The 27,170-nt window shown below is 48.5% G+C and overlaps 3 protein-coding genes across 6 annotated transcripts; 2 read left to right on the top strand and 1 right to left on the bottom strand.

Moving 5' to 3' along the window:
• The first annotated feature begins 617 nt into the window (after positions 1-617).
• On the top strand, positions 618-4,979 carry cfl1l (cofilin 1 (non-muscle), like). Its single transcript, XM_066679990.1, has 4 exons — positions 618-897; positions 3,546-3,844; positions 4,336-4,412; positions 4,554-4,979. The coding sequence occupies exons 1-4, from the start codon at positions 895-897 to the stop codon at positions 4,664-4,666; spliced, it is 492 nt and encodes a 163-aa protein (XP_066536087.1). The 5' UTR covers positions 618-894; the 3' UTR covers positions 4,667-4,979.
• Positions 4,980-7,367: 2,388 nt separating this feature from the next.
• LOC136706116 (cofilin-2-like) lies at positions 7,368-13,092 on the top strand. Of its 4 annotated transcripts, none has more exons than XM_066680047.1 (4): positions 7,368-7,498; positions 8,247-8,473; positions 12,018-12,094; positions 12,180-13,092. In XM_066680047.1, exons 1-4 carry the CDS (start codon positions 7,496-7,498, stop codon positions 12,368-12,370), a joined length of 498 nt encoding a protein of 165 aa, XP_066536144.1. In that variant the 5' UTR covers positions 7,368-7,495; the 3' UTR covers positions 12,371-13,092. The 4 variants fall into 4 exon arrangements, with proteins under 4 accessions (XP_066536144.1, XP_066536146.1, XP_066536143.1 ...); XM_066680049.1 differs by having other exon boundaries at positions 8,196-8,473; positions 12,166-13,088; XM_066680046.1 differs by having other exon boundaries at positions 8,196-8,473; positions 12,180-13,088.
• A 2,510-nt stretch (positions 13,093-15,602) lies between these two features.
• snx5 (sorting nexin 5) lies at positions 15,603-26,835 on the bottom strand. Its single transcript, XM_066679057.1, has 13 exons — positions 26,702-26,835; positions 23,642-23,746; positions 23,414-23,524; positions 22,728-22,849; positions 22,040-22,163; positions 21,072-21,167; positions 20,778-20,883; positions 19,559-19,634; positions 18,418-18,457; positions 18,246-18,332; positions 17,329-17,488; positions 16,537-16,622; positions 15,603-16,300 (listed from the first exon to the last, which is right to left on the bottom strand). The coding sequence occupies exons 1-13, from the start codon at positions 26,735-26,737 to the stop codon at positions 16,250-16,252; spliced, it is 1,200 nt and encodes a 399-aa protein (XP_066535154.1). The 5' UTR covers positions 26,738-26,835; the 3' UTR covers positions 15,603-16,249.
• Between the last annotated feature and the right edge of the window lie 335 nt (positions 26,836-27,170).

Genomic DNA, 27,170 nt, shown 5'->3' on the forward strand with positions numbered 1-27,170 from the left:
TGGCACTCAGGGAGCTCTATCTCTCCAGAGGATGCAGTTCCCCTACTCCACACATTGTGTGTGAAAGGGTTAACACTAACCCCACCCCGTCCCTTCACCCCAGACTCTGCAGCAGGAATGTACAAGAACACATTCCTCCAGCTGAGAAAACCTGTCCCAGCTCGCTCTCTCCGCACGTTCCACACCCTGGGCCTGGACGGACGCCGACGCAGACGCAGCTCAGCGGAGAACTTGCTTCTCTCTGCAGGTGAGAAGTGGCCCATAAAGTTCAGGGAACACAGAACCCTGAACCCGTCCAAACAGAGCCTCACGACCCCTGATTAGAACCCAGCCGGACCCTGCGGAGACTTCCAGACCTCTGTCTGATTACTGCTGTGTTGTTGTTGTGCTCATGATGAGAGAGTGTCGGCCCTGAGACCGCGTCCCTCTCCAACCTTGAGGTGTGTGTCTTCTTCCCAAATAAGGACGGGAGTCTCCTAAAAAGCCCAGCCCGTGTGGTTTCTCCTTATATGGGAGGTGTTATCTTCCTACGCCTCTGATTGGCTCCTAGATTCCTAAATAACTCTCACCTGTAACGAGCTGGGTTTAATTACGTGCAGGTTTTATCGTCTCATCACGAGCTGTGTGTTTATTAAACAGGCGTCGACGTTAGTCACTGAGCTTTAGGAGTTAAAACCATCGTCTGCAGCCACAGAGAGAGAGATTTCACCTCAGGCCAAACTCCGGAGAGGGCTGAGACTCTCAGAGCGGAGAGAGGAGGTGTGTTCAAGTCCTCAGCAGTTCCTTCAGCTCTTCTCTCTCTCTCTTTTTCTCTCTCTTCTCTTCTCTTCTCCAGCCGCAGCAGCAGCTCTCTCCCCTTCCCTTCATCAGAAGAAAAGAAAAGAGGAGTGAAACATGGTGAGTGGAGTCTTCATAAACATCTGGAGTCTTAGAGTAAAGTCCTTGTGCTGTGGTTATTCAGGTGTTTTTAAACTGTCGATAAACAGCAGTGTGTGTGTGTGTGTGTGTGTTTGACTTTACTGGACTGAATTAATAATGTCCATTGTGTCCTGAGGCCCGTGTTTAAAGGACAGAAAGCTAAAGTCTGAGCGTGAGGTTTCCGTGAGCGAGGGAAGGTGTGTCGACAGGTGTCGACTTGTTTTCACTGGAAAGGAATGTGGAAACTTAAAGGTGTTTCACACACATCCACTTAGTTTCTTTGAGCTTTAAAACTCTCCAAGTCCACGCAGGCCTCGTTAACTCTGACCTCGGTCCAGTCTCCTTTAGAGAACACTCCTCTGGGCTTTGTCTTCTTTTCTGTTGAAGAGCGAATGTCCTGGAAATCGCTGGGTTCTGACCGGTCGGATCTTTATGGATCTGTCGAGGACGTTTTGAGTGGCTTATTATGATCCAATAAAGTTTACTTCAGCAGCTCAGACCCCTTCAGCTCACGCCAACCAGGAACTGTCTGTCCATTAACCCTTTACTGCGCCACGTCTCAGAGCACCAGCGACAGGCTCCACTGCACAGAGCCATGAGAAAAAACTGAGACATTTCAGTAAACACAACAACAACCACTCGTCCTTAAACAGCCTCTGATCTTTAAAGAACCAAGCGTGTTTCTGTACTGAGTCTGAGTCACCGCAGTGGTTTACTCTCCACAGAAACTGAGTCTGAGTCAGGTCTGAATCAGAATAAGGTTCAGGACCAGGGTTATTGGAAAGGAAAGTGTCATTGTTTTCACAGCAACAGACAACAGACCCTTCAACAAGGGGTAAAGATCTGTCACACACACACACACACCACACACATACATACACCATGCACTACACACAAACACACACACCACCCCTCCCACACACATACACACGACACACACACACACACATACACCAACACACATTACACACACCCCTTTGATGAGAGCAGCAGTCAGTCCAGCGCAGGAGAATAATGAATAATGTTAATAGTGTTAATTAAAGACTGGTGACTCTAACAATGTTCCTTCAGCACGGGGCATCTAGCACGGGGCGTTCAGGGTGTCCAACACAAGGTGATATTTGCCAGACTTTTCCACACAGCTCAACGGCCAAAGGTTTGGTGTTGAATGCAGACTCGTCTTTACTGTGTTTAATATGAGTTCTGGAGGCAGGGAGACGACTGGAACACAGAATCAGTGAAGCTTTGAGGGAGTGAGTCATTGAGGTAGTGAGTCAGTATATAATTGAATCGGTGAGTGAAATAGTGTCAGTTAGTGGGTCAGTAAATTAGTGAATTAGTAAATGAGTCAGTGAGTTAATGTGTCAGTGAGTTAGTAAATTATTGAATCATTGCTGCAGGCTTTTAATTGGGGGGAATGGGGTGTGGAACAGCTAATCCGTGTGGATTCTCAAATATAAACAGTAGCTCCCAGAGTAAACAAGATTTTCAACTAATACCATCTTCAGGGAAATAGAAAAGCTGTTTAAAACATAGGGTAGGTTTATAAAACACAACAGTGTTGCGGCCTAAACATGCCATCACCACACACACACACACACACACCTTCCCCTTGTTAGTCAGGAAGAAAAAACTTCCTTCTCAAAAGTGAACTGTGATCTCCTCTGGTGAAATGTGGTGAACTGTGGTCTCCTCGGGGGACCTCTGGTGGACTGTGGTCTTCTCTGGTGGACTCTTGTGCACTCTAACTGTTGTCTGAGCAGTGAGGAAAATTCCTCTGTCCCTCCTCTGGTCGACACCAGGGAAGCACAAGACATAACCACACAGCAGTAATAACAAACTGATAGAAATAGAGTTACAGTGATGTAAAGTTAATGAGTGTGAGGGATGTGAAGAGCAGGAGATGCTCAGTGATTCTGTGGGAGGGCAAAAGCATGTGCCAAGTCCATTTGGGATTAGACAGAGTTCTTGTAGGAGAGACAACACAATCTTGTAGAGGATACACAGGGGCGGGGCTGGAGCAGTACAACACCAGGAGAACAGCAGGAACAGGACCGCTCAATGCATGAGACAGACTGGAGAAAGAAAACCAATAAGTAATGTCATCTGATTGATTGATTGAATTTGATTGATTGAACAGGAATATGCCACACTGTGGGACCACTGCTGTACCTTTAACAATTACACCTTGTGCCTATAACGCTGAGTCGGTAATGCTGAGGATTTGTACCTGTACTGTACTTAAAAGTCTTTAGTTCCTTCACAGATTCTCTATGGGATTCTGTCCTGCACTCTGGCTCACTCCAGAACGCAGATACTGTTCTCTGTCAAACATTTGTTGACGACCTTGGATGTATGATTAGGGCCATTGTCTTGATGAAAGGTCCAGTGGTTTTTCTGCAGAATAGTAATGAAGCCTTTTTTCAGTGGCGCTGAAACTACTGCCATTATCAGCTGTAGGGTGGTGCTTTTGAGGTTGAATGCTTCTCCCCTTTTTTCACAAAACAAAGAAAAAGCTAGAAAATGAATTGAGATTTACACTGTGTCATTTTCATTATCAAAAGAGAGAGAAAATAAATCCCTGCCTCTTCATCTTCTCCCTCCACCTCCTCCTCCTCTTCCTCCAGGCCTCAGGTGTAGCTATCAGTGACGAGGTGATCACTCACTTTGAAAAAATCAGAGTGCGCCTCCAGGGCAGTGAGGAGAAGGAGAGGTTGAAGCTGGTGATCATGAGACTAAGTGAAGACCAGAAGAACATCATCGTGGACCACCAGGCCTCGCTGAAAGTCAAAGACGTGTGCGATGAGGACGATGTCTTCAAGAAGGTGGTCAGCATGCTCCCTGCAAAAGACTGCCGCTATGCCCTGTACGACTGCTCCTATGCCACCAAGGAGAGTGTGAAGGAGGACCTAGTCTTCATCATGTGGTAAACATTCACTGTAAAGTTTGCAGGAGAAATGTTCTGTTTTAGAGAATATAAAAAGTGTTCTGACCATGAGGGTTGAGGGTGGATTAGGGCTAGGGTTAGCGTTAGGTTGATGGTTGGGTAAGTTGTAGGTTAAGACTGATGGCTAAGGATTGAGTGATGGCATGGGTTAGATTGTGGGTGACCCTAACACTCTGAGAGGATTATTTTCAGGGTCTGATTCCTGGGCTAGTTTTTTCTTCAGTGAGTCTGTTGTAGAAGAGGCTAGGTTGGTTTTGAAGTTGGGTGGGTGTTAGATGCATCTTTGCTGAAGTTCACTGTGGCACTGTGATGATTGCCTCATGGTGATGGTCAGAGTAGGAGACTACTCTTAATAGTTAATATTTTAAATGGGGAAATTGAACAGCTCAGTTCATCTGAGTGTGATTTCTGTGTTTCTTCCTCACATTTGGCTCATTATTTCGGTTATTTTCCTGTGTTTGTTGGTGTAGGGCCCCTGAGGATGCCCCAATAAAGACTAAAATGGTTTACGCGAGTTCAAAGGGCGCTCTACGGACCAAGCTCCCAGGTTAGTGTCACTTTTTTTTTTCATGATTTTTGGGTTTGTTTTTCTCTGAATGTCATGAAATTCTCTGAAAAGCTGTGCACTCCTGTTGTATAACCTGAAGGACAGTAAAATTTACTCTGACTCTGATATGAAACTGTGCAGGTCTGAAATTTGAGTGGCAGGTGAACGACCCCGCGGACAAGGAGAAGTGTGCTCTTGTGGAGAAACTGGGCGGACCATCACTGGTGAAGTCTTTAGAGGGGAAACCACTGTAAACCTGGAGAACAACCGAAACACAAACCCACTCCACCTCCAACCGGACCCTCCCCAGACATCCATGATTTTTCCCATTGTCTGTGTCTTTGTGGTTTTCTGCATCCAGTTTACTGTCCTTTACTGTTCTTTATCTCAGTGCTCACTGTCCACACATCCTTCCCTTATCATTCCACACCCTTCCTGTCTGAGTCTGGTCTGAGAGTTCTCTAACACATTTGTAAGGTTGAAAATGTTGTTTATTTTCAAACATGTTTTTGGACATTGTCATTCCATAGATGAATAAATTGTTTATGGTTGTGTTCTCAAGTAAAGGACATACAATAACTGTGTGTTTTATTACTCCAGGGCAGACAGTCTGTGATGACTGAAGCTAATCACCTTCCATAGACATATTTCTCAAGATGTGTGAACTTTAGAAAAATTAGAAATTGTAAAATGGTTTTCTCACCAAAAGAATATCCCTCCACATCTTGCAACATATGAAAGATTAAAACTGCTTAATGGCAGGATTCCCCCTGTGGAGGACCAAAAATGACATAGCAGTAAGTAACTAACTAAATAAGTTGATCTTTGTCGTTATACAGAATGAGATTGAGGAGCTACTCCTATTTTAGTGCAATGTAAATATATAAAAATAAAAGCTTCCCCCATAAAAAGTTCTACAGATATAAAGCTAAGAAAAAATATACAAATATACATGTCATGTAAATATAAATCAAAAGAAAGTGTGTTGCACATTGATGAGATAGACCTAGTACAGTATGTAGATGTCCATCAGGGAGGGGAGTGTGCAGCCAACAATCTTCTGTGCTGCCTTAATCATCATCATCATTAAGTACATAACTGCATCAACAGCAGAATTCTCTGTGAAACCCATCAGTGCTCAACAGCCTCCAACCATAGCCCCAGCAGAAACAGCATTACTGAGGGTCGACTGTGCAGACCATAGCCCTGGCAGAAACGGCATTACTGAGGGATGCCTGTGCAGACCATAGCCCTGGCAGAAACATCATTACAGAGGGTCGACTGTGGAGACAATAGCTCCGGCAGAGACAGTTTTACCGAGGGTCGACTCTGCAGACCATAGCCCTGGCAGAAACAGCATTCCTGAGAGTCGAGTATGCAGACAGTAGCCCCAGCAGAAACTGCATTAATGAGGGTCAACTGTGCAGACAGTAGCCCTGGCAGAGACCAGGATCAGATATTATCTTTTGTAATCAGGGGTGACCAGGTGACTGCCCCGAGGCCATGCGACCGCCGACTGTCCAACACAGAACTGTGCAGACCGTAGCCCCGACAGAGACAGTATTACTGAGGGTCGACTGTGCAGACCATAGCCCTGGCAGAGACAGTATTACTGAAGGTCGACTGTGTAGACCGAAGTCCCATCAGAAATGGCATTAATGAGGGTCAACTGTGCAGACAGTAGCCCCAGCAGAAACGGCATTACTGAGGGTTGACTGTGCCGACCATACCTACAGAAGAAACAGCATTACTGAGGGTTGACTGTGCAGACCGTAGCTACAGTAGAAATGGCATTACTGAGGGTCGACTGCGCAGATTAGCCCCAGCAGAAACAGCATTACTGAGAGTGGACTATGCAGACCATAGCCCTGGCAGAGACAGCATTACAGAGAGTTGACTGTGCAGACCATAGCTCCGGCAGGAACAGCATTACTGAGGGTCGACTGTGCAGACCATAGCTCCGGCAGAAACAGCATTAATGAGGGTCGACTGTGCAGACCATAGCTCCGGCAGAAACAGCATTAATGAGGGTCGACTGTGCAGACCATAACCCCAGCTTAAACAGCAATACTGAGGATTGCCTGTGCAGACCATAGCCCCAGCAGAAACAGCATTACTGAAGGTCGACTGAGCAGACCATAGCCCTGGCAGAGACAGTATTACTGAGGGTCGACTGTGCAGACCGTAGCCCCGGCAGAAACGGCATCACTGAGAGTCGACTGCAGACCATAGCCATGGCAGAAATGGCATTACTGAGGATCAACTGTGCAGACCATAGCCCTGGCAGAAACAGAATTACTGAGGGTCGACTACACAGACCGTAGCCCCAGCAGAAACAGTGGAGCTGACTGGTCAGTTGGGCTGAGGGAAACGGTGCAGCAATTACCCACTGACCTCCTGACTCCACCTGCTTACTACTGGCTGAAAAACAGGATATTAGCTGGTTATCACAGAAACTAATACTTGCAGGTTAGCTTCACATGTTATTGTATGTACAAACCGGATTCCAAAAAAGTTGGGACACTAAACAAATTGTGAATAAAAACTTAATGCAATGATGTGGAGGTGCCAACATCTAATATTTTATTCAGATTAGAACACAAACCACAGATCAAAAGTTTAAACTGAGAGAATGGTCAGGCCATTTCAGTACCTGGATCCTTCTCCTATGTAGCCATGATGTTGTGATTGCTGCAGAATGTGGCCTGGCATTATCTTGTTGAAAAATGCTGGGCGCTCTCTCTCTCACTCGCTCGCTCTCTCTCTCTCTCTCTCTCTCTCTCTCTCTCTCTCTCTCTCAGGACAGCACAATCACACCCTCCTGAGAGAGGGAGAAACAGGAGAAACCTGTCCCACACTGAGGTGGGTTTCTCCAGGTGTGGGAGGGGTTTCCCTCCTCTGTCTGTAATTGGCTCTTAGTGTCAGATCTAATGATTTGCACCTATGACTTGAGGAGTTTAGCTCAGCTGAGGTCTCCAGAGAGGACAGAGACACTGGTCTTCAGCAGATATTCGTCTCTCTCTCTTCTCCAGCCATAGCTTAATCTCTCGCTTTCCTCCATCAGAAGAAAAGAGGAGTCAAACATGGTGAGTGGAATCTTCTTAAACCTCTGGAATGGATTCATTGTGTTTTGGTTATTTACATGTTTTTAAAATGTTAGAGCACAGCTCTCGCTCTCTCTCTGTGAGTGAAGGAATGAATAAGTGAGTAAGTGTGTGTGTTTAACTGTCTATCCTCTGTGTTCCTAAAGGACTGTGTTTAAATAATGGAAAGATAAAGCAAGGAGTATCTCTATTTGTAATAATTTCCTGACGTGGGGGTCTGTGTGTTTGAATAAATGTTGAATAAAAGAAAGTAAACTTTAAAATCACTGAACTACACCCATGGCTCACACAGTCCATTAGAATTGTCCTGGTTTAAGTCGTTCTCTCAGCACAGAAACTTCAGTAACAAACTCCAACCCACAACATTCAGATTAAAATTTATACTTATTTTCAGTTTAATTTCAGTCCACTTTCAAAAAGGTTTTTGAAAATCTCTACTCGGTCTCTAACCAATCACATTCCACACAACTACCAATTAACCATAACCACAACACCTGCACCTGAGTGACACCTGGGTGATGAAAATGGCACCAGTTTAGTGAAATACCTCATGTTGATATTAAAGATTTGAATCTAAAGTCCAGTTAGTCAAATACCAGTATCAACACAAACCTTCTCTCTCTCTCAGATCAGAGTGAAAATAATGCACAGAACAGTTTTGATATTCCTCTCTCCACAGAAACATCCTCATGTCTTTGTCCTGTTCCTCCTCGTCCTCCTTCGCTCTCAGGGCAGTGGGGACAGGTATAAGCTGCTGATGATGAAGCTGAGTGAAGACCAGAGGACCATAGTCATGGACCACCAGGAATCACTGAAGATCAAAGACCTGGTCAGTGGGGAGGACGTTTTCAAGAAGGTGGTCGGCATGTTTCCGGAAAATGACTGCCGCTACGCTGTGTACGACTGCTCCTACACCTTCTCTGGGCATGTGAGGAAGGCCCTGGTCCTCATCACTTGGTAAACTTTAACAGTCCATTTTCCAGGAGAAACACACACTTAGTTTATTTTCCCGTTCTCACAGCGTTCTGGCTGTGGGAACCATCAGTAGATTTAGGGTTAGGGCTCAGGTAAGGGGCCTTTTGACCAAAGCACAGAACCCACAACTGCTCCTCGGGAACTGGGGATGTCTGCTCCCCCGCTCTGGGTATGTGTTTACAGTATCTAGTGTGTCTGTGTGTTCACAGTCCCTAGTGCACGTGTGTGTGTTCACAGTCCCTAGTGCACGTGTGTGTGTTCACAGTCCCTAGTGCACGTGTGTGTGTTCACAGTCCCTAGTGCACACGTGTGTGTGTTCACAGTCCCTAGTGCACACGTGTGTGTGTTCACAGTCCCTAGTGCACACGTGTGTGTGTTCACAGTCCCTAGTGCACACGTGTGTGTGTTCACAGCCCCCAGTGCACACGTGTGTGTGTGTGTTCACAACCCCCAGTGCACAAGTGTGTGTGTGTGTGTGTTCACAGCACCCAGTGCACACGTGTGTGTGTTCACAGCCCCTAGTGCACGTGTGTGTGTGTGTTCACAGCCCCTAGTGCACGTGTGTGTGTGTGTTCACAGCCCCTAGTGCACGTGTGTGTGTGTTCACAGCCCCTAGTGCACGTGTGTGTGTGTGTGTTCACAGCCCCCAGTGCACACGTGTGTGTTCACAGCCCCCAGTGCACACGTGTGTGTTCACAGCCCCCAGTGCACACGTGTGTGTTCACAGCCCCCAGTGCACACGTGTGTGTGTGTGTGTGTGTGTTCACAGCCCCAGTGCACACGTGTGTGTGTGTGTGTTCACAGCCCCCAGTGCACACGCGTGTGTGTTCACAGCCCCTAGTGCACACGCGTGTGTGTTCACAGCCCCCAGTGCACACGCGTGTGTGTTCACAGCCCCCAGTGCACACGCGTGTGCGTTCACAGCCCCCAGTGCACAAGTGTGTGTGTGTGTGTGTGTGTGTTCACAGCCCCCAGTGCACACGTGTGTGTGTTCACAGCCCCTAGCGCACGTGTGTGTGTGTGTTCACAGCCCCTAGTGCACGTGTGTGTGTGTGTGTGTGTGTTCACAGCCCCTAGTGCACGTGTGTGTTCACAGCCCCTAGTGCACGTGTGTGTGTGTGTGTTCACAGCCCCTAGTGCACGTGTGTGTGTGTGTGTTCACAGCCCCAGTGCACACGTGTGTGTGTGTGTGTTCACAGCCCCAGTGCACACGTGTGTGTGTGTGTGTGTTCACAGACCCAGTGCACACGTGTGTGTGTGTGTTCACAGCCCCCAGTGCACACGTGTGTGTTCACAGCCCCCAGTGCACACGTGTGTGTTCACAGCCCCCAGTGCACACGCCTGTGTGTTCACAGCCCCCAGTGCACACGCCTGTGTGTTCACAGCCCCCAGTGCACACGCCTGTGTGTTCACAGCCCCCAGTGCACACGCCTGTGTGTTCACAGCCCCCAGTGCACACGCCTGTGTGTTCACAGCCCCCAGTGCACACGCCTGTGTGTTCACAGCCCCCAGTGCACACGCCTGTGTGTTCACAGCCCCCAGTGCACACGTGTGTGTTCACAGCCCCCAGTGCACACGCGTGTGTGTTCACAGCCCCCAGTGCACACGCGTGTGTGTTCACAGCCCCCAGTGCACACGCGTGTGTGTTCACAGCCCCCAGTGCACACGCCTGTGTGTTCACAGCCCCCAGTGCACACGCCTGTGTGTTCACAGCCCCCAGTGCACACGCGTGTGTGTTCACAGCCCCCAGTGCACACGCCTGTGTGTTCACAGCCCCCAGTGCACACGCCTGTGTGTTCACAGCCCCCAGTGCACACGCGTGTGTGTGTGTGTGTGTTCACAGCCCCCAGTGCACACGTATGTGTTCACAGCCCCCAGTGCACACGTGTGTGTTCACAGCCCCCAGTGCACACGTGTGTGTTCACAGCCCCCAGTGCACACGTGTGTGTTCACAGCCCCCAGTGCACACGTGTGTGTTCACAGCCCCCAGTGCACACGTGTGTGTTCACAGCCCCCAGTGCACACGTGTGTGTTCACAGCCCCCAGTGCACGCGTGTGTGTTCACAGCCCCCAGTGCACGCGTGTGTGTTCACAGCCCCCAGTGCACGCGTGTGTGTGTTCACAGCCCCCAGTGCACGCGTGTGTGTGTTCACAGCCCCCAGTGCACACGCGTGTGTGTTCACAGCCCCCAGTGCACACGCGTGTGTTCACAGCCCCCAGTGCACGTGCGTGTGTTCACAGCCCCCAGTGCACGTGCGTGTGTTCACAGCCCCCAGTGCACGTGCGTGTGTTCACAGCCCCTAGTGCACGTGCGTGTGTTCACAGCCCCTAGTGCACGTGCGTGTGTGTGTTCACAGCCCCTAGTGCACGTGCGTGTGTGTGTTCACAGCCTCTAGTGCACGTGCGTGTGTGTGTTCACAGCCTCTAGTGCACGTGCGTGTGTGTGTTCACAGCCCCCAGTGCACACGCGTGTGTTCACAGCCCCCAGTGCACACGCGTGTGTGTTCACAGCCCCTAGTGCACGTGCGTGTGTGTTCACATCCCCTAGTGCACGTGTGTGTGTGTTCACAGCCCCTAGTGCACGTGTGTGTGTGTTCACAGCCCCTAGTGCACGTGTGTGTGTGTGTGCTCACAGCTCCTAATGCACTAGTGAGTGCACGTGTGTGTGTTCACAGCCCCCAGTGCACACGTGTGTGTGTGTGTGTGTGTTCACAGCCCCCAGTGCACACGTGTGTGTGTTCACAGCCCCCAGTGCACACGTGTGTTGTAGTGACTAATAATCCATTATTTTCATTGCTATTATTCTGAGTCTCAGCCACAGAGGCCCCTCCCACAAGTTGATGGAGAGTCTGATACTTTCACTACATTAACCTGGCCTCACTGTCAGGATCCTGACAGCTGCTTTCTGATCAGGCCAAAATAACAGCTTGTGATGGGTCCTTCTGTGTGTCAATCATATTTCTCTTCCAGCTGCAGGTGCTTCTTGGTCACGTTTAGGTGGCGAAAGGTCTCAGACTCTTTTTAGACTCTCATTGCCCTGAAGTCCCTGTGAGAAACCTGCATGATTATATAACCAAACAAATGACTAATAAATATGTCAACAACTAATTCGTTCACTGATTTCAGGCGACTACCGCGATTAATCAGGGCACATCTAATTCAGGGTGAGGCCATTCAGCCATTGTCTGTAACCCTTATAAAATTCAGGGTGGCGGTGGGTCCGAAGCTGACCCGGAATCACTGGCTGCGAGGCGGAGCTGTGGCAGCAGATGATTTATAAACGAGTGGAAGCTAGTGCAGAGCCGAAGCGATCAGATTCCTACTTTCAAGACGGCCCCTAGCTGCAGTGTTCTTCTGAAGTTAAGAGCACCCGCTCCCTGTTGCTGAGTGTAATTCTCTTTTACAGTACTGTTGTGAAAACAAGTCTCCCTCTCTCACACACACACACACACACCCTCACTATACTCTCACATACACTTCCACTTTAACACTGGAAATGGGGTTGAGTATTGATTTGTTTACACAGGGTCCCAGACAGCACCCCCACAAAGACTAAAATGGCTTATCTGAGCTCAAAGGACAGTCTTTTAAAAAGGTTCCAAGGTTAGTGTCTTTGTTTTATTGGCTACATCATATTTTTTTGTGTATCTCTGAAGTGCTCTGGAATTCTGCAGGTCTGGGTTTTCAGTTGCAGTGGAGTTTTCTCGAAGACACTTCAGACCTTGTGAAGAATCTTGGAGGAGCAGGAGTGGTGTCTTTAGAGGGGAATCCTCTGTAAACCCGGAGAGGACACGAAAACACAAACCCCACTCCACCTCCAACTGGACCTTCTCTACTGGTGCAGGAATTACCCTCACATGTTTTTTTTTTCTACTTTAAACTAAGACTACACTTATAAAGGTTTATAAATGCTTATGTTTATTAATTAGGAGGTAAACAAAGTCATTAATAATCAAGTGTTATTCTAAAAGGGTCAGAACTCACTGAAAATATCAAGATAAACTCAGAGCTGAGAGTGTGATTGGAGTCGTTTCACGTGTTAATGCACACACCACATTATCATTAAAGTCTAAAACTGACTCTCTGCTGGTGGTTAATTCACTAAAGGGTTAAACTCCAATAAATCTGCACTGGAGCTGACGGGGTTAATGGCGACTGATGGAGGAGAGTGAGGTCAGTATTCGGCAAGATCCAAGGGTTAACTGCAGATGGATGAGGGGTCACTATTTGGCAAACACCAGGTCACTTAACATTTAAGTGTGTGTTATAACTGATTAATAATGACTTTTAATGCATTAATAACAACTAATGTAGAGATTTTAAACCCTTTATAAAGCTTTAAGTGTTGTGTTTTTTTTTCTAAAGTGGAACAGATGTATTTTCTGAGAAAAAGGCACTAATCCTTTTGTTCTGTGTGCTTTTCTAAATCCTGATTTCTGTAGTGTGTACTTCTCTGTTCTGGTTCTGAGATGGTCCCGGGTCCGGGCCGAGAGTTTCCTGATGCATTTGTGGAGTTTTTATAGAGGGATGGATTTATTTCTGTTCTCTAATAAAAACTAACAAACATCTGTGTGTTGTGTTCCTCTGGAGCAGACGGTGTGTGTGTGTGTGTGTGTGTGTGGACCGCACTAACTTCACCTTTCAGACAGTGACAGCTTTAACGTTAACAACCCTCCATCAGTCTCTACAAAGTACTGAAGAAATGAACCTTGATCTGCACCGAAAAAGACAATCCGTCAATGATCTGAATTTAACTAAAAACCAGCAGAATCTCCATAACAACGGCTTCAAAATAGGGTCAAAAAGGTGTAAAGCCTGTAAAACAATACTCACAGATTAACTGAAATGTGCAGCTGTGTTTGAGCATCTACGCCCGTACACACACACACACACACGTCAAATCCAAACGCAGAAATTGAGTGTGTAAATATGAAACAAAAACAATAACACTTTTTTCATTTCTGCTCCAAAAAGTGTGGAATCTGATAAATATGAGGCACGTGGCACAGACACATTCAGATCCTCACGTTAATGTAGAGGAAAGCTCAGAGTTTAACTCAGTGTTTGTCTCATGAACCAGAGACTCGGCCGAGTCCAGAATTCAGTCCTACTTCCTGTTTCCTGTGAGTGCAGAGCGAGGGAGAGCTGCAGTGTTTCAGGGCGTTTACAGGTCACTCACGGCTCCTTAAACAGGTTTAGAAACTTCTTTAGAGGGAATTACAGCAGATCAGTTTCACCAAGGTTCACAACGCGATGTGAGGGTTTACTTACGCACCTCCATCACCGTCTTCAAATCTCCAGTAAACAGAGCTGCTCCTCAACACCAAGAACACACAGAACCAACGTGTGTTCTCCAGAAGAACGTTCAGAAGCCTCCTCACAGGAGCAGAGTGGCGGTGCTGCAGTGAATGCTGGGGTTTTCAGGTCCTTGTCGTTGGGAGAGTCATGGACCGAGAACTTTATCTGGGTTCTTTAACCGTTCACGGGTGTGTTCTGAAGTGGAACGTAACTTCGGCAGCGGAAGATGAACAAAAACACGAGAACGTAAGAGAACACACAGACACTGCGCTGGGTTCTTTCTGTGCCTTTAGAACTGAATCACGAGACTAATTTGTCCATTTCATCAAACAGTTCTACATTAATTTTAGCTTTTAGATCAGTTTAAGAACACGTTAAGTTTTTACCTGCTGTTGCCCCCCGTCAGTGTTTCTCCCCCTGATCTCACACAGCACCCCCTGCCTCTGGAGGTTTTTTGAGGGGAGAGAGAGAGGCAGACTGTGCTTCTTCTGAAACACGTGAGAATGACCTTCTTTATGAACCGTTAATGCAAACCTGAGCAGCTCAATGCTCCAGAGGAGAACACACACTGCCCAGATCTGTCACATAAGCTCACAGACCCCCACTCTAACGCCGAGAGGTGGGGGAGGGTCAGAGAGAGTGATGTGCTCGAGGGATCACCAGGGATAGACTCAGAACTCAACACAAGATTTAAATTTGAAAAAGTCATATTTAATGTCACTGCAAGACTTTCTACAAAACTCTGTAGGAAAACATCACTTCAATCCATTACAAAAACATGATTTAAAAATACCCTCACATTCAGACGCCCAGGGGCCCAGGGGTCTGTTCTGATAGTGCTTTTACTAAACCAGGTCTCAGAGAGGTCTGTGCTGAGAGGAAGAGCTGATTTGGTCCTCAGGGAAAGTCCTGAATATCAGAGTAACATTAGAAACTGAGAAAATGTTTAGTGTAAGAAAAGCAGAACGTGTTTCAGTCAGGAACAGCAGGGGTGTAAGCACAGGGACGGCTCTGAAGGGGGCGCTAGAGGATTAAGGAATGTAAACATTAAGTGATAATTCGCACGCTGAGAGCGTCAGCAAAACTCAAGCAAACCCTGACCAACGCACAATAACCCAGTTCCCAACCAGCTACAGTCAAGGAGCTCCAGCCTCTGGGATCTGGAGGTGTGCTTTTGTGGAGTTACACCGTGCGGGGGGTTGTGGGGTTGTGGTGTTACACCGTGTGGGGGGTTGTGGTGTTACACCGTGCGGGGGGGTTGTGGGGTTACACCGTGCGGGGGGTTGTGGGGTTACACCGTGCGGGGGGTTGTGGGGTTGTGGAGTTACACCATGCAGGGGGTTGTGGGATTGTGGTGTTACACCGTGTGGGGGGTTGTGGTGTTACACCGTGCGGGGGGGTTGTGGGGTTACACCGTGCGGGGGGGTTGTGGGGTTACACCGTGCGGGGGGTTGTGGGGTTGTGGAGTTACACCATGCAGGGGGTGGTGGGGTTGTAGTGTTACACCGTGTGGGGGTTGTGGTGTTACACCGTGCGGGGGGTTGTGGGGTTGTGGGGTTACACCGTGCGGGGGGTTGTGGAGTTCCACCATGCAGGGGGTTGTGGGATTGTGGTGTTACACCGTGTGGGGGGTTGTGGTGTTACACCGTGCGGGGGGGTTGTGGGGTTGTGGTGTTACACCGTGTGGGGGTTGTGGTGTTACACCGTGTGGGGGTTGTGGTGTTACACCGTGCGGGGGGTTGTGGGGTTGTGGTGTTACACCATGCGGGGGGTTGTGGGGTTGTGGTGTTACACCATGCAGGGGGTGGTGGGGTTGTAGTGTTACACCCTGTGGGGGTTGTGATGTTACACCCTGTGGGGGTTGCGGGGTTCTGGTGTTACACCCTGTGGGGGTTGTGGTGTTACACCACGTGGGGGGTTGTGGTGTTGTATCACATTGCGAGGGGGGGTTGTGCTGCGTTACGTCGTGGAGGTTGAGACACACCTGAGGGTCAGTGCTGAATAAACAACCCCCTGCTGCTGGATCACAGTTCAGTTCTGGATCAACGTTTTACCGAATGTCAGAATTATTTCTCAGCGTCAGGAACAATGTCAGAATAACATCAGCTTTACCTCTAACATAGCAACAAAATACACACACACACACAAACACACAGACAGTCTGCCGAAAGGGCAGAGCAGAACACTTGCCCCTTCTCCTGGACATGGCACTGTGCTGCTTCTTATGAAAGCTCTGAGACACACACAGAGAGAGAGAGGGGGTAAAAGAGAATGAGTTGAGGAGGGGGGAGCTAACAGAGGGAGAGAGAGAGAGACAGAGAGAGGGAGAGATGAAGGGAGGCACTTGTGTAAACGAGGAGGCGTAACAGTGGTCATTCATCATTAATGGGTTTTGAAGAAGTTTATCCTGATTCCCTTTAACAGGCTGGTGAACATGGTCAGAGATGGGGTCAGTTGTGGTCAGTTGGCCTTGAGCAGCTCGATGCAGCCCTGAAGAAGGGATACACTGCTCTGTGAGGAGAGAAAGAACAGAGGGGTTCAGGGAATTATTCACACGGAGCGTCAGGATCAACAAGTTACATCTGTTTTTCTGAACTGGAGTCCAGCTGTTTACACTACGTCATTGGGGCAGTGACAGTGACACACACACACACACACACATCTGGATCTACTGCTATCTGGAGTCTTTATCCTTCTCATCACCACCTCCAGCAAAGTCTGAGGAAATGCTGCTGCTGTGGCCTCACCTTGGAGTGCTTTATCTCCAGCTCGGTCATCTCAATCAGGTTCTTACGGAAGGCCACCACACGCCGGCCCTTAAAACTCGTCAGTTCTGTAACGAAAGCAAAACAACAGACGAGAAAATGAATCTGAATTCACAGCCTGAGTTTCTGTGCTCCGTCCTTTAGACGACTCCGTCCTGTAAGACACAGGAGCACAGTGAGGAGTGGGGGTGGGTGGTGTCCAGTTTCACACTGTCATTACACCTCAGAATATTAACACGGTATAATGGGGGGTGCACTGTTGAGCCTCATATCTGTGAGTGTGGTTTGAGTGAAGGGTTTTCGGCGCTGTGCAGTTCAGCTCAGCACGGCCCCACAGTGCACACAGAAACGCGCTGACGATGAAAACCTGTTTCTGAGAGAAAGCAGGTTTCAGCGCCTGCTGCTAGAGGAACAGAACTGTTGTAAATAAGTGAAATAAGACGTTTCTACACTGTTTAGAAGCACAGCTGGCGCTAAACCACAAGTGTCTGTTAACACACACCACAGCAGATGATTGTCCAGCGAAACTGAGGCTCAAATCACACACATTTAGAGATAAAGCCTCATAGCTGTGAGCACAGAGTCGAGTGAAGGCTCTTCTGAGTGTTGTCTGTTTTCGGCTTCATTCCTCTCTCTTTTTAAACCCAAACTCAGCTCTAACCTCACACTGCGGGGGGAGACTGGGCTGCATTTATCCCCCACCTGTTTTCAGAGTGTGACATCAGGGGTCAGTGAGCTCCCACAGCGCCCCCTCCCTTTAAACCCAACACACACCTTTCTTCCCAGACTCTGAGAGTCTGTCGAACTTCCGCAGACACTGCTGCTGGTTCTCCTCGGCCTGGGCCACGTCTTTACTCTTCAGTCGGGCTCTGTCCAGGGCCTTGTTAGAGTTCTCATAGTCAGCGAGGGCCCGGGCCCGTCGGTACAGCAGATCCTGAGGTGAAAACACACACACAGTTTACTGGAAGCCACAACACAAGCGTGAAGCTCGCCATGTGGAAGCCCTGGTCATTTTTAATCGCGGTTAAAGCCCTCGTGATTTAACACGACTTCAGACAAAACTACTTTTAAAGAAAGCACTGACTGACAGCGGTCCCACTGCACACTGCTCTGTTATTACTGAGAGTAATTAATTAATTATTCATTAGAAAGTCCTGCTGAATGAGAACGGAGCATGGTTCTGGTTTTGGTTCTGATTCTGGTTCATTCTGAGTAAAGGAGATGGTACAGCGCTCCTCTGCCTTCTCTTCATCTGATGATCTCAGCGAGAGCCTGTGGGCGGGGACAACGTATACCAACCAATCATATCACAGCTTATATTCACACCCCCACCGCCAGTTATTCACCATCCAATCAAGTCATGTCCCGCCCACATTACCACGCCCCCCTCCGACTGTCGAGTCGCCCCAATTCCCTCAGATTTGCGACGTTCAGGAATCAGACGCCGTCTGATCTCAGTTTCAACACGACTTTAACAAACGATTCGTTCTTTAACTCCTTCATCTTTATCCTGAGGTGGACCCTCCTCACTGACAGTGACCCGAGGAGAGGACCCCCACCTGGACCCCGAGACCCTGCAGCACCAGAACACACCTCCACTTCAACACAGAAATCACCACTGATTATTTATGTATTAAATTACGTATTAAAATGATTTATTTATTACTTTTTTATGGAATTAAAGTTCTCACCTTCGCAGCCTGAATGTCCCTCATGTAGTATCTCAGTAACTCAGTCAGCTTCAGCTCCTGATCAGAGGCCACTCTGCCTTCCACCTTCTGCACACACACACACACACACACTTCAGTAGAAGTCCTGCTAGTACATTACTCTGGATGAAAGTCAGGAGAATTCAGATCTTACCCTCAGTTTCTCCAGCAGCTCAGAAAACTTCTCCAGGAGCCTGAGAGGAGAACAGAACACACTCCACCAACAGGTTTGATCGGTTTACTCTTCCACCCCCCACCCCCCCCCTCGCTTCTCTCCTGAGTGTCTCTCTCACTGGAGTTAAATAATGCCATGTGTTTAAAGGAACACACACAGCACAGAGAGTTATCACCAGCCCACAGGCAATAACAGTGTCCTGTAGCGCCCTCTTCTGGTCAGAGTCAGAGGGAGCGCTGGTAAATAAAGACTAGAGCATGGGTTTCTGAGGAGTTTAATGAATCAGTGTTAACTGACAGTGTTAAAACTCCAGCCTCGGGAATGCCCTCGGATAGGCTAGAACGGTCAGGGTTCTCTCTACAGAACCGCACATCACAGCACACGGGCTACACTCACACAGCGGGTTACAGTACGAACCCTTTATTCGAGTGTGACTTGGGTATGTCTCTGTTTCAAATCCGATATGCATCAGATCTGCCACTCAGTCCAATCAGTTTTGTATTTAACACCAGCCCAACTCCACACACTCCTCCTATAACCCCACACTCCTCCTCGCCACTCCACACTCCCCCCTATAACCCCACACTGCCGGGAGGGAACAGTGGGCAACAGCAGTGAGGAAGGGCCGATAAAAAGCGCTTTATTTTATAAACAATATCAGGAATCAGAACTGTGTCAGATCTGAATCCAGGCTCAGTGTTCTCTGGAAAAGTCCTGGGTGTTTAACAGAGGTTAAACATTCTATAGTAATTCAAATAAGATCAATGCCATGTCCCCCGCTCATTACATTCTATAGTTTAGTTTTGAGCTCGATGGGGCGTTTGGAAGCGTGACGTGTTCACACTGATATTGGATATCGGCCACATTATAAACACAGTGTGACCAGCTGAACAAACAGAATCTGATCTGGGGCATGTTTAGCTGCTTTGTGACTGTAGACCAGTGACGTAACCCTACAGAGTAGAGCGGGAAACACACCATTTATCATTATACGTTTATGTAACACTCGCAAAAATCAAAGCTGAGAGTCCAGTGATGGATCAGGTTTAAACTCAGATTCTAACTCGGATTATATTTTGTTGTTCAGTGAAATGTGGAAATGTTCGGAGGCAGGACTCACGTCTTCAGCGCCGTATTGTCTTCAGCAGCGATGCTGTTCAAAGTCGAAGAAATATGAATATAATCATCAGCAACATCTGCAGAAAGAAAGGAGAACAGTGAGCAACACTTTCCCCCAACAACAGCATCCACCCAAAGTCTGGCTCAAACAGGGGACTAAACCCAAGCCCAAACTCAGGCTCTAGCTCTGACTCAAACCGGGGCCCAAACCCTGAAACAGCCGAACAGGGAGGATAAAGGATGAAGGATGAAGAGAGACTGAATCAGAGGAAGGGAGGGAGCTGAGAGTCTCTGTGGTGTGCAGAGTGTTGTACAGAGAGAAGATCAGGGCACTGTCCGCTCAGAGCTGAGGACGTCTAACGGTTCCACACTCCTCCCACTCAGACCCCACAGGATTTACACTGGACCCTGAGCAGAACCGGGCCCTGAGCAGTTCTGCCTCTGGGCTGTGGGCGGGGTCTGGTTGTGAGAGTGCGTGCTGCAGAAGTGTAACCTACTTTCAGTTTCACCCTCATTTCATTCACATCCCGTTTTTAAAACGTTCTGAAAGGCAGATGGAGCCTCGTGGTGATAAAGTCTGAGCAACACGTGCTGAACGTCAAGTTCCTCAAAGTGGAATCATGAAGAACAAACAATATCTGTCCAGCTGCAGTGTGACACTAAGGAAATGAGCAGAGCTCGGAGCCTCTGAGGGTGGAGGTGTGGAACTGTTTTGTGACGACTGCGCTTCACTTTACTTCAAAAATGTTCTTTTCAAATGTAAAACACAACAGCTACATTGTTCTGCCCCTCTCTCCTCTCCACCTCCTCTCCCAGTGTCCTCCTCCTCCTCTCCCCCTAAGTCGTCCTCTCCCAGTGTCCTCCTCCTCTACCCCAAGTCGTCCTCTCCCTCTGTCCTCCTCCTCCTCTCCCCGAGTCCCCCCCCCCCCCCCCGAGTCCTCTCCCCCAAGTAGTCCTCTTCCTTTGTCCTCCTCCTCTCCCCCTGAGTCCTCCTCCTCTCCGCCTGAGTCCTCCTCCTCTACCCCAAGTCGTCCTCTCCCTTTGTCCTCCTCCTCTCCCTCTGTCCTCCTCCTCTCCCCGTGTCTTCCTCTCCCCTGAGTCCTCCTCCTCTCCCTGAGCCCACTGTTTCAAATTAAAGCCTCTGCAGAGGTTTGTAACTTTATTCAGTTCTGAAGCAGAAACACAGTTTTCAGCAGAAACACTGCGTCTGAGGGTCTTACTTTTATGAGCCCGCGTCATTTTCTCAGCTTTGGCCGTGGAGTCCTTAATCTTCCCAAAATAATCCAAGAGGAACGTCTTCTCCTGCTCAAAGAACTCATCCACGTCCTGCAGCACACAGTCCACAGCATTACAGTACACCTGAGATACTCACACACACACTCTCCACAGCATTACAGTACACCTGAGATACTCACACACACACACACACACTCTCCACAGCATTAAAGTACACCTGAGATACTCTCACACACACACACACACACACCGTGACACACACACAGTGACACACAAACCTTAATCCCAGAGATGAGGACCTCATCAGCGGACTTCACCATGTTCTTGAAGAAGCCTCCGAACATCTCTTTAGCGTTCTTCCTGCGGACGGTGAGCTGGAACCGGACACAGACAAGAGAACCGCTCAGACCCGAGACACACACTCACAGTAACTCATCATCAGAAGAATACCACACACACACACACACACGGCCCTAGACTATCGCTGTGGGGTTAAAGGAAGTGTGGTGTTCACCCGAGGGTCCGGCGAGGTCTCGGGCCACAGCTGAATCCCTGAATCTGACTCCTGAGGACTGACTACTGAATTAACCAAGAGAAGTGGTTCAGGCCCTGGCTTTTTACTCACCCTGTCACCACCAGAGCACCACTGCAGACAGGAGACAGAGACACGGGGGACAGAGGGACGTACACAGCGTCCGCACTAACCGACTGGACTAATGAACAGGCCTCGAGCAGCAGGCAGTGAGTAAGTCTCATAAACTGAAGGTCGTGAATTTGAGCCTCACACGGGGCAGAAGCTCTGGGGGCAGCCGTGACCTTGGGGTCAGAGACGGGAGCTTGAGGCCAGAGGGTCGTGGTTCAGTTTCTGGGACCGTCGAGAGAAAATAAATCCCTGGCTGAAGTGCGTCGAGGTGGTCGCAGCCCCCTGCTCCGCTTGGACTCTTCTGTTCACTGCCCCTAGTGTGAAGAACTGCTCACTTGTGTGTGTGTGTGTGTGTGTGTGTGTTCACTGCCACGGATGGGTCAATTTCTCCAAGGGATCGATAAAGGTCTTTCTTCTTCTTCTTCTGCTTTTTCTTCTTCAGAAAACTACAGTCCACAGTGAGAAGGAACAGGACGCGGCCCGAGTTCATCTTCCTGTCAACCCCCCTGTCCCCCGTCCCTTCTGCCAACACTGCAGGAAGTCACACTTCTCTCCACCCCCCTCTGTCTCTCTCAGGAAAAACAGAAAGAGAAAGGGACTTACGTCCTGGTCGTACTCCAGGAATATCTGGAAGTTCCTGTCCTTGCTGAAGACCGGGTGGGACGAGAGTCGCTGGAGGAAGATCTCATGAACCTGGACAGTCTTCTTAAACACAGCCAGGTACTCTCTGAGGACACACACACACTACTGTAAAATATCGTTGCACTCATCTGTAATTAAGGATTTTAATGGAAAAGCACTGAAGGCCAAGTCAGGTTAATAAATGAGGAAACACATAAATAACACTCTCAGATCCTCAAAGGGGAGAAGTGGCCCGAGTCTGATGTGTTACGCCAGGTGTGACACAGTGTGGGGTTCTGCGTGAACAACAGAGTTGCACTGAATCTGGCTTCAAAACCAAATTAGAGACACTTTCATGTGTGGCATTATATCAGTTTTATATTGCTTTTTAAATGTGGATTACGGAAATATTAACCCATTACGTCTAAGTTTGTCTCTTTCTCTTTGGAGACGTCGTGTTAACAATTTAATGTTCTTTATGCTCTTTAATGAATACTCTGTTTTTAACTCTTCTGTGTTCACTTTCACAGAACACAGCCCAACTCTGTTCAACACCAGGTCTCTCAGAACAGATCTGTACCAGTCCCCTACGTCCCCACTAAACACGGCTGGGACAGACACTGCGTCTCTAAAAGGCAGACTGCAGACAGACGACGGCCGGGTCACTCACGCCTCCAGCTCCTGCTTCATTTTCGCGTATTCCTCCTTGGTCATGGTGGCTTCTCCCTCTCCCAGCTTGTGCATTTTTTCCCTGGGGCTCTCAAAGTCCGGCTTCGGCGGAGCAGGGGGGATCTGTGGAGCGACAGCAAGAGGTTAGTGAGGAGGAGAGGAATACAGACTGTAAGGAGGACTGTTCATCTGACCACAGCCCAGGTCACAGAGAGAACACACCACACTCCTCACAGACAGTCACCCGGAGGAAACCCACGCAGACACAGAGAGAACACACCACACTCCTCACAGACAGTCACCCGGAGGAAACCCACGCAGACACAGAGAGAACACACCACACTCCTCACAGACAGTCACCCGGAGCGGGACTTGAACCCACAACCTGCAGGACCCTGGAGCTGTGACAGAGACACTACCTGCTGCGTCACTGTGACGCCACATTCTGTTTTCAGGGTGTAGAAGAGAGTCATTCTTTTTTTTCCCCCTCATTTCTTTATAAAAGAGAGAATGATGACAATAATAAAATAAACTCAGGGCTGTCACCACAGCTTCAGAGTTAAACACGGCAGGAGCGACTGCGCTGGGAGGAACCACAGGGCTCTGGGAAAGGAGCTGGAGACACAGGCCTGGTTCAGCAGGAGCGGTACAGTTTGGATTATTTTGGACATGAATGGAGGAACTCACGATAAGGCCGGCGTACTCCTCCGTCTCCACGAGGGTGTCATGCAGCCAGATGAAGTCCTCGTGTTGCCGTGGCACTGAAAACTCTGGCTTCTGGAAGGTGTTTAGCGTGGTCTAGAACAGAGAGAGAGGCAGGTAACACAGAGTCAGGAGCCGGGACTCAGCCCTGAGCTCAGCCTGAGGAGAGTAAACACTGTCACTGTATTTTATTATATAATTTTATGTGAATACCTTGGTGTGGACTGTAAACTTGACTTTGTCGCGCTCACAGAGGGCATCAGGGATGTCGATGAGGAGTGGGGAGTCAGCGCTGAGGTCCACCGACACAGAGCGCAGCTGCAGAACAAAGAACAGAGGTTCAGATACGTCTTAAACACAACGGCAAGACCAGCACCCACCAAGAGGAGCCAGACACACACACACACACACACACACACACACACACACACACACACACACACACACACACACACACACACACACACACACACACACACACACACACACACACACACACACACACACACACACACACACACACACACACACACACACACGACTCAGCTTCCTACAGCACTCTACAACACTGACTTACAGCGTCAACAGGAACACCAGCGGCTACAACAACGACAACAACAGAGCTGCTGCTTCCCAAAAGAGCACTGTCTCCACACTTTCACATTTAGAGGAAACATTCCCTCCTCTGCAGTGGAACACAGTTCTGGGTCCAAACCCCACGAGCCCCACAGCAGTGTTCTCCCCCTGTGTAAACAGCCCCTGTTCAGAACGCCCGCTTTCAGCACCTGTTCCTTTAAATGATAATGAGCCGCTCGCTGTTCACCCCGACCCCGAGCGCACAGCAGTGAGGAGCGAGGAGCAGAAGCTCTGGTTTTTAGCCGTTTTCACTCTGTTCTCTGTCTTCTCCGTTTTTACTCAGTGCTCTTATTTCTCCGCGCTCGTTGTGTGTTTTGCTGAGTTTAACCACGTCTTTGTGCTCTCTCATAAACACGGGTCCAGCGCTGTGATTGGACAGACTCAGATGAGGGGGCGGGGCCAATCTAAAGTCTCTGCACTTGACGTCAGAAGCGGAGCAGAATCAGAACGTTTTAACCCGTGTTTCAAACTCATGCAGCGCACAGTAAACTGACCAGGGTCTTGTTTCACAGTGTGTGGGTTGGTGGACTCCAGATCCACATTTAATGTGAACATACACCGAACAAGGGAGATTGATAAGGAAATGCCCCATTTAACTAATAAAATACATCAGTTAACATATGTTTCATCACTGTCTGATTAAAACCCTGTGTGTGTGTGTGTGTGTGTGTGCGCGCGTGTGTGTGTGTGTGTGTTCTACGTTGGATCAGAGTTCCTCATTTTCAGTGACACTGTGTGGATGAGGAAATTAAATTATAACAGATGATTCAGAATCATGAGCTCAGTTGCAGTCTCATGTCCCTCGTGTCCTTCACAGGTGCTGCACGGTGTATTTGTCCTCAGTGTCCTCTGTGTCTGTGGGGGACCGTCTCAGGACCCCCTCCTGACACCAAACTCTGCAGATCCTGGTCTTTTCCATAAACCAATCCTCTTAATGAAACGTCTGTGTCCTGCTTTGGTCCAAACCCCACAGCAGTGTTCTCCCCCTGTGTAAACAGCCCCTGTTCAGAACGCCCGCTTTCAGCACCTGTTCCTTTAAATGATAATGAGCCGCTCGCTGTTCACCCCGACCCCGAGCGCACAGCAGTGAGGAGCGAGGAGCAGAAGCTCTGGTTTTTAGCCCTTTTCACTCTGTTCTCTTTCTTCTCCGTTTTTACTCAGTGCTCTTATTTCTCCGCGCTCGTTGTGTCTGTTTTGCTGAGTTTAACCTCGTCTTTGCGCTCTCACATAAACACGGGTCCAGCGCTGTGATTGGACAGCCTCAGATGAGGGGGCGGGGCCATTCTAAAGCCTCTGCACTTGACGTCAGAAGCGGAGCAGAACGGCTCATTTTATCTGTGGTTTTCTGACTTTGTTTGCTGTGTCATGGAGAGTGTGGGGTGGGGTGGGGGGGGGGGGGGGAGTTCGTCCTCTGCTGTGTTTAATGAGAGTCAGAGGATCGGCCTCGTCCGAGAGTTTCCTGTTTCCTGTGGGTAAGGCTCTGAGGACACGTCTCTGCTCGTCTGTGGTCTGGGTTTAGCTGAGTCTGCACAGCTCCTCGTGCTGGACTCCACACTCCTCTCTGAGCTCAGTCTCTGGATTTTATTTTCATCCTGAACCTCTACCTGGAGTCATCAGAGATCTGAGCGCAGACCGGAAGCACCGTGGTCGGATTGACTCAGACACTTTATTAACTATAAACATACTGTTGCTGTCCAGTTAAAAACATGTATCTCCCAAAAACAGTACGTTTACAGGAGGAGGAAAAACCTTCTTAACTTTCAATGAAAGTCAGTGTAAAGAGGTTTTATTCAGAGTAATTTTGGAGCGTTTCTATTGGTCGTTCGTCATGAAAAGTTCACACAGTGTGAAGAACAACTGCTGTGTTCAAATGATGCAGTAACTAAACACACACACACACACACACACACTGGTGTGTACAATACTACACATTAATCACGGCCTGTTAAAGTCCAAACAGTTTTATTTCCAGCTCTGAATCCTGACCCTGACCCTGTGGTGCTGGAGTCACAGTAAACACAGATTCAGCTCCTGACCCCTGTCTCAGGTCCAACAGCACACAGGTCAAAACACACTCATAAAAAACACATCTAACCAAAGCCTAATCCTGTAAATCAGCAGCTGTGTAAGGCCCTGAAATAAAATAACGACCTTAAAAAAAGTCCCTGAGAACTCGGGTTCACTAAATGCGCCAATCAGGAAGAAAAGCCAGACTGAAGTATCGGAATTCTCCGTTCCACCTTAAATAGCGGGAGGGCGCTCAGAGATCCCGTGGGACAAACGCCGCTGCTGCATCATTTAAGGTGGAATTGATAATTCCACAAAAAAAAAAGCCGAAAACCCAGCCCTGTCAGAAACTGAAGCTCTGAGTGTCCTCTGTGGTGTTTTGGAGCTGTGTTTCTGGAGGTTCCGACCCGGTGTCGTGTGGGTTTTCAGTTGTTTACACTTTAATTTAACGATGACAGCTTCGCGTACAAAGCCAGATAAGTTCTGACGCTCTCTGTAACTCACTGAAACTTCCTAAGACACTTACAAACAACAATAAACACCAAAAAACACGAACAAACATAAATAAAGCCCAATAAACAGTAATAAACAACCAGAAAGAGTGAAGACGGTGAAGAGAGAGAGACGGACCTTCTCCTTGTCGCCGTCCTGTGGGAGCGCGGTCATAGCTGAACAGGAGGCGGTACAGGTCCCGGTGGAGGTTCGGGTACAGAAGGAGCCAGGTGAGTTGGGGGCTCTCGGACAGAAGTAGGTAAGTAACTGCTTCAGATTGTTTACTCAGCTCTGAGCGGAAGGGGGCTTTAGCGCCTTCTGCTGGGCGAGTGTGCAAAAGGGGAGCTCCACCCAGTTTTCAAAATTTCCTTTAAATATTGAAGCCACCGCCTGTTTTTACTCTCACTGATTTTTTTCTCAGCTCCACTGTCCCCTCACTGTCCTGAATACCAGTAAATACTGGGCAAAGTTTTGTTCCAAGAAACTGCCCCTGCAACTTAAAAAACCATGATGATTTTTTTTTGTAAATCTTTTAAGCCAGAAATTGTGTTTTTTAAAGTTCTCTGTTTAAAATAAATGGGTCAACAAAGCATCTCTTCTGTTTATT

The sequence above is a fragment of the Hoplias malabaricus genome, chromosome 8 (assembly GCF_029633855.1).
Source record: "Hoplias malabaricus isolate fHopMal1 chromosome 8, fHopMal1.hap1, whole genome shotgun sequence".
Classification (NCBI taxonomy): Eukaryota; Metazoa; Chordata; class Actinopteri; order Characiformes; family Erythrinidae; genus Hoplias; species Hoplias malabaricus.

What these genes read in the sequence shown, in the direction of transcription:
- cfl1l (XM_066679990.1), top strand. An exon ending in GACCTAGTCTTCATCATGTG is followed by an intron (nt 3,845 to 4,335) that starts GTAAACATTCAC and finishes TTGTTGGTGTAG; the next exon opens with GGCCCCTGAGGATGCCCCAA. An exon ending in TCTACGGACCAAGCTCCCAG is followed by an intron (nt 4,413 to 4,553) that starts GTTAGTGTCACT and finishes GAAACTGTGCAG; the next exon opens with GTCTGAAATTTGAGTGGCAG.
- snx5 (XM_066679057.1), bottom strand. Translation starts at nt 26,737, where the DNA reads ATGACCGCGCTCCCACAGGACGGCGACAAGGAGAAG. An exon ending in AGTTTACAGTCCACACCAAG is followed by an intron (nt 23,525 to 23,641) that starts GTATTCACATAA and finishes TCTCTGTTCTAG; the next exon opens with ACCACGCTAAACACCTTCCA. An exon ending in ATGAAGCAGGAGCTGGAGGC is followed by an intron (nt 22,164 to 22,727) that starts GTGAGTGACCCG and finishes GTGTGTCCTCAG; the next exon opens with AGAGTACCTGGCTGTGTTTA.
- LOC136706116 (XM_066680046.1), top strand. An exon ending in GCCCTGGTCCTCATCACTTG is followed by an intron (nt 8,474 to 12,017) that starts GTAAACTTTAAC and finishes TTGTTTACACAG; the next exon opens with GGTCCCAGACAGCACCCCCA. An exon ending in TCTTTTAAAAAGGTTCCAAG is followed by an intron (nt 12,095 to 12,179) that starts GTTAGTGTCTTT and finishes CTGGGTTTTCAG; the next exon opens with TTGCAGTGGAGTTTTCTCGA.